The following is a 12,214-nucleotide window of genomic DNA, read 5'->3' as shown; positions in this document are numbered from 1 at the left end:
AAATCTCTTCACCGAAAGCGTTGTCAAGCCCTGGAACAGGCTGCCCAGGGAAGTGGTGGAGTCACCATCCCTGGAGGTATTTAAAAGACGTGTAGATGTGGTGCTTAGGGACATGGTTTAGCGGTGGACATGGCAATGTTACTGTAATGGTTGGACTCAATGATCTGAAGTGTCTTTTCCAACCTAAATGATTCTACGATTCTGTGATTCTAAGGTCATCATGACAGTTTACCGATAGTCCTCAGTACACATAGTCCAGTTTCTCTTTGAACCCATGTAAACTTTCAGCTGGCTACAACATCCTACAGCAGGGAAATCTGCCCTTTAACGAGAAGTTGTGTGAAGAACAACCTCCTTTTGTCTTTTTTCTGAACCAGCCCATGGCTAGTTTTATGTAATATCCCCTTGGTTTTGCAGCAGAATAGAAAATAAACCAATTCTTCTCTTTGTCACACATGGTCTTATAGGCACCTGCCCTGTTCTCCCCCACATTCTGTGGGGGAGGTAGATGGGGCATATTCTTACACTGCATTCAGGAGGTGGAGCTGTCTTCCTTGCACAGAGGAGCGCAAGGATTCAAATCTTAGGAATTTAACAAAAACGCCTATGATCACACTTCAGCTGACTGGCACGCCTGCTTCTCGGAGCGGTTGGTCATGTTTAAGGCCCTGCATTGGCAATGGGGTCAAAGTACACTTCTGACTTTGTTCCCTTGAAGTCAGGCAGCCAGTACAGCTGGAATCCAACGTGACCAGCGCAGAACATCAAGGCCTCCAGTGACAAATTTCACTGTAAATTCACAGCGCACGTTTTGGCAGGAAAAAGAAAAAAAAAAAACAAAAAAGAGAAAATGTCCTTCCCACATAAATCTTTGGATTTATGAACTGCCACTGGACAGTGCTCCGTCTTAAGTCTTTCATTCTTCTCTTCACGTTTTTCTTGCACTTCTGCGAGCCAGGCGGCAGGTGAGTCCCCTCTCAGTGGTACACATCCCTTTCTGCTCCCCTTCCCCCAACAGGACACGTCTGCACAACCTCAAGTTAGAGACTTGTGTGTTGTGACTCTGCAACCTGGGCATGACACTGGGCCCAGCATCTATTGGTGAAGGCCGACAGCTTGCTGGGTTGTCACTTAGGGGAAGTCAAGAGTTGAAGCCCTGGCTGCTGCTATTATTATTATTAAGCAGGACACGGTCTTTAGGAAGACTTAACAACTTTTATTACACCAGTTAAGCGTAGCTGCAAAAATCAGACAAGCAAGCCCAGGACAAAAGGGACTAACTGCTCACCGTTCCACGGGGCTGCAGAGGTCAGACATCCCTGAATGAACCGTGCTGAGGCACCTCTAGCCTGGGGGAACGTCGGGTGCTCTGGTAAATGAGATCGGACTTCTCCAGCTGCAGCGCCTGGCAGCCAGCGGGGGGACTTGGACTGTCAGGGCCACAGCCCGTTAGCACTGCAGCTCGCTGAGGAGCAACGGATTTCTCTCTCTGCAGGAACGCACAGCCCGTTTTCTCCTCTTCCCACTCTGCTCCTGGGATGCTGACTGACCCGCTGCCCTCCTTGCCCCGCGCCCCCACGGACACCCGGACTGACCCGCTCCCCTCCTCACCCCCCCACGGACACCCGGACTGACCCGATGCCCTCCTCACCCCCCCACGGACACCCGGACTGACCCGCTCCCCTCCTCACCCCCCCACGGACACCCGGACTGACCCGCTCCCCTCCTCACCCCCCCACGGACACCCGGACTGACCCGCTCCCCTCCTCACCCCCCCACGGACACCCGGACTGACCCGATGCCCTCCTCACCCCCCCACGGACACCCGGACTGACCCGCTCCCCTCCTCACCCCCCCACGGACACCCGGACTGACCCGCTCCCCTCCTCACCCCCCCACGGACACCCGGACTGACCCGCTCCCCTCCTCACCCCCCCACGGACACCCGGACTGACCCGATGCCCTCCTCACCCCCCCACGGACACCCGGACTGACCCGCTCCCCTCCTCACCCCCCCACGGACACCCGGACTGACCCGCTCCCCTCCTCACCCCCCCACGGACACCCGGACTGACCCGCTCCCCTCCTCACCCCCCCACGGACACCCGGACTGACCCGCTCCCCTCCTCACCCCCACGGACACCCGGACTGACCCCCTCCCGCCCTGTCCCTTTAAGGCCGCCCGCCCAGCTCCGCTTCCCCATCGCGTGACGCCATCGGCGCGCGCCGCGCGGGGCCCCTTCCCGCCCGCGCTGCGTTGATCGCGTGCGACGGGCCTGGAGCGGCGGCTGTGGCGGGCGCCGAGGATGTGAGTGGGGCCGGGGCGGGGGCGGGGGCTGCGGGGATCGGCGTCCATCCGGCCCGGCCGCGGCGCGGAGCGGCCCCGCCGCCGCGCGGGGGTGCCGAGGGGAGCGCGCCGGAGCCGCCGAGGAGGAGATGGCGGGGCGACGGTCAGGGATGGGGCCTCGGCGCCGCGGCCTACCGCGCCCGGGGGCGGGGAGGGAGGGAGGCTGGGCCGGGGAGGGGCCGGGCGGGGCCGGGGCCTGGAGGGGAGCCCGGGCCGGGGGTCTCGGCGCTCCCCACGGCCGGGGCGGCGGGAGGAGCGCTATGCGGGCCCGGGGGCGGGCGGGCCGGCGGCGCCGGGCCTGGCGGAGGCGGCGGGCGACGCGGGCCCCGGGGTGCGGGCTCTGCTCTGAACCGACTCTGTGCTTGGTCTGTGCTTTTCTCTCCCTGTTCCTCAGCCCGCGCCTTGGCTTCGCTCATAGTATGGCGACACGTACGGTGCGGTCAGCAGCGACAAGCCCTCGGTCCGCCCGGCGCCGTAACGTACCCCATGGCGTGCGAACCGGGACGCGGAGCTGGCTGCCCCTGCGCTCCTCCGGCCCTGCTCGCTATAGTTAGCTTGGGCGAGCGGCCGTAACTTTGCAAAGAACTGCCGAGCTTTGAACCCTCTCCTCACACGAGGAAATCCTTTCCCCATTTTGCAAATGAGGATCTGAAGCAAACTGCCGTTAAAGGACTTGCCTGTAGTCGTGCAGGAAGTCCGGGGGAGAGCTGAGTTTGCTTCCTTTGCTACAGAATTGCAGTTCTCTAAGAGTGCAAATCAACTCTTTAAAGCAGAGAGGTGTGTCTGTGAAATGAATGTTTGGCCTCTGTAGGTTGCTGTTTCTGGTTTGGGGTGGGTGCTGCAAAAACATTGACTTGTTAGGGATTGAGAGGTTTTTTGATTGTAGGGAAGAAGCATGTCGCTTAGAAATGCGTTGTTATACACCCTTGTGTGAAGACCATGATTTTAGTCTTTCCACATCTTCCAGTGAATATCTCAACACATACAAGTGAAAGTGCCCACAGGCTGTGCCTCTTAGGCTGAGGTTTCCAACTGAAGTAAGCTAGGCAAGTGGCTTTATTGAGAAAGGTACATATATTTTGATGGAGAGAAAACACTGGTTAGTTTGGAGGCTGCTTAAATGCTGCATGTACCATCATATGGAAGCTTGCTGAATGTAAAAACGTCATATGGCTAATTTGTCTGGTGGGTGCCTGTCCTGAGGAGTGGTGCCGGAGTGGTAGCTGTTTAACTGAAGTAACCTACTACTCCAGCAGCAGGCTGGGTAAAAGCAAAGCGTGTGCTGGTCTTCATCTGGGCTCTCTCTCTTCCCTTCTTCCAGGAGGGGTAAAACCAGAGCCAGCTATCAGACAATAATAGATAGTTTTCCATGGCTGAGCTGATAGCGTCATCACTGTGATAGTCCACAGATGCAAGAGAAGTCGGTGTGTAGGAAGAGATAACGCAAACCTGACTATGGTATATTTAAGAGAAGAAGGGTGGGAAAGGAAAATGTCAAGGTTTTTGGTCTTGTGAGTCCAGAAACTTGTCTGTTCTGTTCTTCCAAGTGAGTCAGCTGGTCTCATGCAGTGACTTTCGATTTTGGAACTGCAGGCTCCTCACACTTTGCACTAGAGGCGTAGAGCTGGTTAGAACTGTCATACAGCTGAATGATGTACACAGGTTTGCTTTTCTTAGTCACCTTTGCAGCACCTATGGAACAGTCCATGGACTGCCTTATTGCCGCCACTGGTGTTAGAGAAGACATTTCCTCTCCCAGCGAGCCCTGCCAGTGTCACATTTGTGTGGTGGGTTTCTTGTTCTCCATGCAAAAAGGCGCGGGTGTTTCTTGACTTCTGGATCTGCAGAGAGCTGGGTTTGCGAATGTTCATTTGTGTTGCTTTTCGGAATTGTTGTATTAGGGAAAACTGTGAAGCTGAAAATCAGGAAAGCGAGTTCAGCTGTTCAGAAGTGATCTGTTCCCAAACATAAATTTAATTGCAGTTTAGAGAATAAAGTAATTGCTTACCAGAAGCATAGAAGCAACAAGACTGTTGGATGTAGTAAGCTGGAGAGTTTTTTTTCTTGTTAACTAATTTTGCCTGTGATGCATGTGGAGATAGAAAGGTTTCCAATATCATGCAGTACTGTGAATATTCAGTGCCACTTCAGATGAAGCCTGGCAGTTCAGACATGCTTGGGCCCACTCTTTCATTTCCTGGATGTTTCATTCATAGGTAAATAGCGGGTGTTAATACAAATTAAATCTGCCACACTCCTTTAGTGGTTATTAAAACCTGTGTTGGAGGCAGCTTTGTAATGCAGGTGTTAAACAACTCGTGGAATAATCATAATGAAACGATGTGTTTAGACATCGCAGAATGTGTGACGGATGCAGCCCTCTCATGGGAAACATCTGGAATTCAACTAATGCCAGTATTTCAGTGTTAAATAGTGGGGTGTTAAATTTGTGTCCTTTTGTATCTAGAGTGAAGAGAGAACTGATTGGGGCTAGGTGAGGTCAGAATCCAGTTTAGACTTTCTGCTGAGAAGTTAAAGTAGAATCTGCTGTTGCAGCAGTGCAGCAAACTGGGCCCTTTAATCTGGCCTTTCCAAAGCTGACAGAGCTTTGGAAGCAGCTTGTTGAGGCTGAAAGCAGCCATAATTCAGTGGGAGGTTTTGTTCTCAACAACCCTTTCCTCCTGACAAATGTATGCTATATGGCGCAAATTGGCTTTGGAGAAAACCAGTGCTTACTCCTCTGGAGACAAGGCTGTTGTCAAGAGGCATGAGCTGCATGTACATCTTGCAGAGAGAATGGGTGTCCCCTGTCTGCCATTCTTTTGGTTGGATAGTTAAGGTCCTTTGTACTTCTGTGAATGTCAAAATGATAGCTTTAAACATGGATGCAGACTTTTACATGAGGCGCACGATGCCAATGTGAGCCGGCGCAGAGCCTGGCCGTTAACGGCCGGGTAACAGTATGTGTAACTGAAGTACTCTGTAGAGTCCGTTGATGCCCAGTGTGCTGCCATTGTTGCAAAGTGGGTTTGTTGTTTTATGCTATCTGTTAATTTCTTGTTTCTAAACCCTTTTATCTTGTCACTAGGCTGTTCTTTGGAGTTTATTGCACTCGATTAGGGATCGGTTCTCAGAATCGAGAAGTTAGAAGTGAGATTTGAGATAAGTGAGGCCCATTCGGTGCTGCTTTGGACACCTCCGAAGGGGAAATGGAGTTATCAGGATTGAAAAAGAAGAGTTTGCTAGGACTCAAAGAAAATAATAAAAAATCCAACACTAGGTAATCATTCTGTCCGAATTTTCTAGGCTTAACAAAACTGGGGATATTATAGGGTATTAGGGCTCTCCCAGTGAGGGTGAGGAATTGGAAATGTACCTCTTTCTGCGTGAATTTCTGTATGTGAGAATTTCTGTATGCTATAGCTGTCTTCCTCAAAGCTGCTCTGTAATGTAAAATACTTTCTTTTTTCTAAAAAGTCCAAACTTGGCCTAATGCTTTAATTCTGCAGTTATGGTACATTTGAAGTTCAATGTTTTGTGTTGGCTGTTCTGTTCTTTGTTTGGGTGTGGGTTTTTTTGTTGTTTGGGTTTTTCTGTATTAAACAATGTCTTCTGCAATTTGTTCTTGAAGGGCTCCCTCACCAACCAAGCGCAAGGATAGGTCTGAAGAGAAATCAAAGGACCGGTCCAAGGATAAAGCAGCCACTAAGGAATCGGGTGAAAAGGATCGTGGTCGAGACAAGACACGCAAAAGACGCAGTGCTTCCAGTGGGAGCAGCAGTACCAGGTAGTTACTTTTACAAGTAGTAATAAATTACAGTGTTTTCAGAAACCACCAGCTTGATTTCTGGTGCATTTCCGTTCCTGTGTCATGGACTTGTTGAAAGCTTGCATTGTGTTAGTCACAGTGCAGTTTTGTCTAACTTAAGGGGTTTGTTTTTTTTTTTAGGGATGAATTTCCTTTGGCTGTCTAGTCAGCTATGGAGCATCAATTTTCATTGTTCTAACTCACAGTTGCTCTCTCCGTAATTAGCAGAAGTTTTTCAGCCACGCTTTTTCTGGGTACTCCAACCATTTTAATTGCCCCCCTCCACCCCCAACAGATCCCGTTCCAGCTCAACTTCCAGTTCAGGGTCCAGTTCCAGCACTGGTTCTAGCAGTGGCTCTAGCTCCTCTTCTGCCTCGAGCCGCTCTGGGAGCTCCAGCACCTCACGCAGTTCCAGTTCCAGCAGCTCCTCTGGATCTCCAAGTCCCTCTCGACGGAGACATGACAACAGGAGACGCTCCCGCTCCAAGTGAGTTTTATTTGCCTTCTAGGAATTACCAGATGGCAGATTATTTTCCATGTAGAATACAAGATTGTGATCAGAATAGATTTTTTTCTGAGGACCATTTGCTTTCTCCATAACTGAATTTTGTTAGAATGGGTGTGCTCCTTTTGCTTACAATCAAAACATATGCCCTGTAGGAAGACAGATTAAAAACCTCATTTTAAAGAGTGATTTTAAATATTATATTTTGTAGAGGCAGTTTTAATCGATGTTTCCCCGATAGTATGGGACTATATGGGCACTAGATGAGAGTAGAGCTCTTTGGTTCCTGTAAATTACAGCCAAGACTAACAGAAAAGTCAGGGCTGAAAGTAGTGTATATGTGTATGCATATATTCTTATGTACAAAAAAATAAAAGGGGGGGAGGGGGCGCAAAGGAAGCATTTTCCTGTATGGGTAGGAATCAAACTATGTTAATGTCCATACAGTTTTTCCTTTGGATAATTCTGTAGGTAAGGTGCTGAAGGCTGGTAAAATCTACTGAAGTATTATAAGCCAGTGTGGTTTTTCTTGGTATATCCCTCAGTTTATGGACAGTGAGATTAGGAAGAAGCATAAATATAAATTTTCTGCATGCTGAATTTTTTACAGATCAAAATTACATTCCAGATTTAAAAAAAAAAAAAAATTACAAAGAAATTGTGATACGCAGCTACTTAAATAGTTTTTTTAACTGTGACGTTTCTGGACCTCTGTAGTGAACAGAAGATATAGAAACACAAATCATTGGATCCATTCATTTGCCTGGATGTCGTATGCTTTGGTGTTTATGTCCTCATTTTGCCTCTTTAATTGTTGAGGCAAAGAATGTTTTTTGTTTTAACAACTGGAAAATTATTTAACTATAGCCAACAACTTTGAAGAAATGTTTGCCAAATTCCACGTTTGTTATCCTAGTTGCAGTAAAGTTGAAAACTCAGAAAAAAAGGCTCTCAGATTCCGGAAGGTTCTAAAGCAAAAGCAGACAAGGCAAATGCAAATCCTAAGGTGTTTCTGAGTGGAACACCCCCACCACCACCCCAGCACTTCCTAAACTGTAACTTCTTAAGAAAAAAGATGCCCTCCCAAGAAAAATGGTACCTTTTTTATCATGTGATAATGACTGGCTTCTTGGTTTTGTCTTGCGTGTTCCCTGCAAAGTGTAAACATTTTCTGTTGTCAAAATCAGGTCCAAGCCACCCAAGAGAGATGAAAAGGAGCGGAAGAGGCGGAGCCCGTCACCCAGACCTACAAAAGTGCATGTTGGAAGGCTCACTAGAAACGTGACCAAGGTAATGGCATGCTTCCCTGCAATATCAACCTTTCGTATCTTCTGTGAGGACGTGTGAGTGGCTCTTTTAAAGCTCTCAAAAGTTTTTTGTTGCTAGAGCACTGCCAAGGTGTTGCTGTTGGAAATTCTTGCTCTGTGTCCAAATTGATCAGTGAGGAAGATTTCAGTAGGATTTTACTGAGTCAAATACAGTGCAGGCTTTTGAGACTGTGTAGTGCTTAAGAGGTCTGTCTGCTTTGTCAGTATTCCAGACCTTGTATCCTGCCTTACTAGGAAGAAAACTGTAGAAGTTGGGACAGTAGCTGAAATTACCTTGGAGGCATTAAGGATATCTAGAGGTTCTTGATAAAGGATCTGAAGAGAGCTGGGCTGGCTTGAGTTGTCTTTGCTAGAATGTAGTTTAAAGGTCTTCAGAGGTAGAAGGTTTGGGGTGCTGCAAAAATGATGGTTTTTGAAAAATATTAACAATTGCACCTTAAGAGTTTTCAGCTGAGGGCATAAGTTCCCTTTTCAGGTCCTTAAGAGGATTTTTACACTAGTGTTTTTGTAGCCAGTGTTGACATGCAGCAGTAATGCTGCTAGAATGTAAGGTTTGGAACAATCTGAGGAAGAACTGAATAGACAACAGTAGAGAAAGCAGTGGTAATCCTTTCCACATCTGGCCAATGAAATATGTCTCTTCCTGATGGTGGCATTGATTTCAAGCTAATCTAGTGCTGTGGATTTACGGCTCTGCGCCAGCCGGACCTGGTCAGTAAGTGTGGTCTATGTCCTTAAGACTTGCTCTTTCTCTGCAGGATCACATCATGGAAATTTTTTCCACTTACGGAAAGATTAAAATGATTGACATGCCAGTTGACAGGCTAAATCCACACCTCTCTAAAGGCTATGCTTATGTGGAGTTTGAGAACCCAGATGATGCTGAGAAAGCCCTGAAACACATGGATGGAGGTAGGTATCAAATGCTGCAGGGAGGCTGGGTGCTTTTAAAAATTTTGGGGCAGATGAGTTTGATCTGAAAATGAGTTAGAGGTAGGGAAGCCTTTGGGGAACTGATCTGAAATACTATCTGTTTTCAGCCCAAATGGCTTTGGCTTTTGTGTGGTTCATGACAGATCCGAAACATCACAGAACTATTAAAACTGAGTTTTTTCAAAACAAACAGTAATAAAATTCTTTAAGTTTCTGTGAAAATCTTTCCCAGTTAACATCTGAACTGCAATTTGATGGGATATTAGATTAAGAAGTCCAGCATGTATGTGGACTTTGTCAAAATAACCCCTGAGCGGGTGGTGGAAATAGGACTGTAGGCTGATTCACGCTTCAGTTGCTTGTGACAAAGGTGTGAGTTGCAGTAATGTGATGCGTAGACATTAGTGTGGAAAATACTTACTTCTTCCTGTTTCTGTGCTTCCCTAAAAAGGCCAGATTGATGGTCAGGAGATCACTGCCACAGCTGTGCTGGCACCACGACCTAGGCCGCCTCCCAGACGCTTTAGCCCACCCAGGAGGATGCTGCCGCCACCACCGATGTGGCGCAGGTCACCCCCTCGCATGAGGAGACGGTGAGAGCTGTGACAACTTGTATTTCCTTGTCAGTGTAACAACATGTTATCGCTGAAAGACTCGGCATGGGGACAACTTCATCCCGTTGGACTTGACTTTCCTCCCCAAATGACAGTAACGCCTTTTGGGCATCAATTGAACGTGGATTGTACTTCTTAACTCCTTAGCGCCAGGGTGACCTGCTCTGGTCTACACCCTGAATGCAGTCTGTCGGAAATGTCAGACGCTTTCCAGCCTGTTCCCTGGAGTCCCTTCTGCATAAACGCTTTGAGGTGAAGCAGGAATGGACTTCTGGCTGGCAGAATGCTTTTGGCAGCCTGCTCCAGCCACTTCTTTTCTGAAGCCCTTGCACCTCCCTCCCTTACTTATATGAATGGGCACCTGAACAAAAAGCAGTCCTTCTGCATCAGGTGAGCGAAGTATGCTGACCCCAAGATGTGACCTGACATGCACATGCCCGTTGTGCGACTTGGGGCTGCCTGAACGTGCTCAGAGAATAAGTCTGTCAGAGTCTTCTCAACATCTAGATGGGCTCCTCTGTCCTGGAAATCTGCTTAAACTCTTGTCACTAGTAAAAGCAGCTCCTGTTTGAGCCACTTGACTGCTGAATAGCTTACGAACTACAGGATTAAAAATGAGAACTAGGTAACGTGGCACAAGATCCACTGCCTCCTTTAAACATGCCTTTTACTGAGTTCTGGCAAATGCTAGATTGGGCGTTCCCTCCTCATTGTTTTTCTTCCCTAGTCTAACTTCTATTATCCTGTTCAGGCTCTGTTAATATTCTGTGCCTAGAACCTTGGTATCATACTGGTGGCCGTACAGATTGACTGTAGTACTGAAGAGCTTGAAGCTTAGCTATTTCTTTAGTTAGACTTCCTCTAAGAAATGTCGCTGTGGTTTGAAAGGGCTTATATAAATCCTTTCCCTGAATATCACTTCAGGAGCCAAAGCTGACTTTTCAGGTGAAGGAGAATCTGATGTAGAATGAACTTGAGCTTGTTTTGCTTGAGGAAGAAGACAAGATTCTTGTCTGTTCTTTGGATATTACACATTCTTTCAACTTCCTGAAGCAGAAGGAGCGTTGCCAGAATATTCCTGCTGTGTAGTCACTGTTTGAATTGCCTTTTTCCTCCCTGGAGCTGGCTGTATTTCGCTGGAGCTCTTTTACCGTGGTGTGTGAGGGTTTTTGGAGGGGGGCGGGGAAGTGTTTTTGAAAAGTTGGTAGATGAGCTGACAGATTACTGGAACCTGTTGCTCTTGTCTCCTGATGAAAGCTTTCTCCTCCTTCTCTGTCAGGTCCCGGTCTCCTAGGCGCAGATCCCCTGTCCGCCGACGATCAAGATCCAGATCTCCTGGACGAAGGCGCCATCGCAGCCGCTCCAGCTCAAACTCCTCACGATAAAGCAAAAAGACTGGACAGCTTTTTATTTTTTAACTTAAATCCCGTCAGACTAAATATTGTACCTTTTTTTTATAATGGGTCTGGGTGAGGAGGAGTGAGAGAGAGAGAGAATCCTGGCAGTGAAGGCAACCTAAGAGGAGAGAGCGACAGTTCACGGCCAGTAGATAGCCTTTGCTGTGGGCCTTCTAGTTTCCTGGCATTGAATTGAAATTATTTAAAAATGGCTTTGATTTTAAAGGCTGCAAGAACATCTTTTCCAGATAAACGGAAGGAAAGATGTTACAGCCTCTCTTTCTCCAGTTAGCAGGCTGCTGCTTGGTGATTTCTAAACGCTTAGCACGCTGTACAGACGAGCATGTAAATCTTGAGCTATTTCAGAAACCCTATATAGTAAGACAGGGAGGCATTTAACTTGATCTCTAGGTGCCAGCACAGGATTTTTCAGAGCAGCTGGAGTCCAGATCTGCCCGAGACTTAACTACCGAGTTGTCGCTTTATTCCAATTCCCAAACAGATCATTAGTTTCTGCAGAGTAGGCTCTTTCTGCAGATTAAGCTCTTCTGTAACGCATGTACCAGGCGGTCACCACAAAAACAACGGTCCAGCCCTCTGAACATGATACTTTAGAAAAAAAGCTGGAAATCTTAAGAGCTGGTTTGTAGCTGCCCCCGTAAGTGATTTCTTTCACCTCTTCTTAAAGGGTTTTGGTAAAAACTTCCTACACAGCCCCCCAGTGAAACGGTGTGAGTGCTTCTGCTTTCGCAAATCGCAGATGAGCGACTGAGCATCAAAACCCCCTGGAAACTGCAAGGCAGAGCGGGAGGCCCGAGGCCGCCACGCTGTCTGGATGAACTGGGGTTCACATAGGGAAAGGCAAAGAATTTACCACCTGTTGTACAGTCAATACTATAAAGATTTTTTTTTGTTCTGTTTTGTATCACTTTGTAGCCTTTTGGGCCATGTTGTGTTTGTACTTGTGTAGGAGGAGCGACTATTGAATAAAGCAGTAGGGTTGAGAATAGCCGGCTGCCTCGCTCCCTTCCCCAGCCCCTTGCCCTGCGCTAGGGGGTTTGCGGTAAAACCCGCGCTGCCCCGCCGGTGCGGGGGATGGCGGAGCGGAGCCACCCGGGGGGCTCTGCCGCCCAGGGCGCCTGTCTCTTTAAGACCGGCGCGGGCGGAGCTTCTCTGCAGCGGAGCGCGGACGGGCGCCGCTGATTGGCTGTCGCTGAGGGCGGGAGGAAGCGGGGCTGCTGCCTCGCCCCCCTCAGAGCGCCATGGCGGCCGCGGCGCTGGA

At 48.5% G+C, this 12,214-nt stretch overlaps 1 protein-coding gene across 4 annotated transcripts; it reads left to right on the top strand.

Annotated features, from left to right (window-relative positions):
• The first annotated feature begins 2,202 nt into the window (after positions 1-2,202).
• On the top strand, positions 2,203-11,941 carry RNPS1 (RNA binding protein with serine rich domain 1). Of its 4 annotated transcripts, XM_075165733.1 has the most exons (8): positions 2,747-3,124; positions 5,436-5,627; positions 5,979-6,134; positions 6,451-6,642; positions 7,848-7,950; positions 8,747-8,900; positions 9,373-9,514; positions 10,815-11,941. In XM_075165733.1, exons 2-8 carry the CDS (start codon positions 5,557-5,559, stop codon positions 10,918-10,920), a joined length of 924 nt encoding a protein of 307 aa, XP_075021834.1. In that variant the 5' UTR covers positions 2,747-3,124; positions 5,436-5,556; the 3' UTR covers positions 10,921-11,941. The 4 variants fall into 4 exon arrangements, with proteins under 4 accessions (XP_075021837.1, XP_075021836.1, XP_075021834.1 ...); XM_075165736.1 differs by lacking the exons at positions 2,747-3,124; positions 5,436-5,627 and adding an exon at positions 2,203-2,308; XM_075165735.1 differs by lacking the exons at positions 2,747-3,124; positions 5,436-5,627 and adding an exon at positions 2,422-2,450.
• The last annotated feature ends 273 nt before the right edge of the window (positions 11,942-12,214 follow it).

Source organism: Calonectris borealis, chromosome 16 (genome assembly GCF_964195595.1).
Source record: "Calonectris borealis chromosome 16, bCalBor7.hap1.2, whole genome shotgun sequence".
Taxonomy (NCBI): Eukaryota; Metazoa; Chordata; class Aves; order Procellariiformes; family Procellariidae; genus Calonectris; species Calonectris borealis.
Note: the sequence above shows the minus strand (reverse complement) of the source record. Positions and strands in the feature narration are given on the sequence as shown.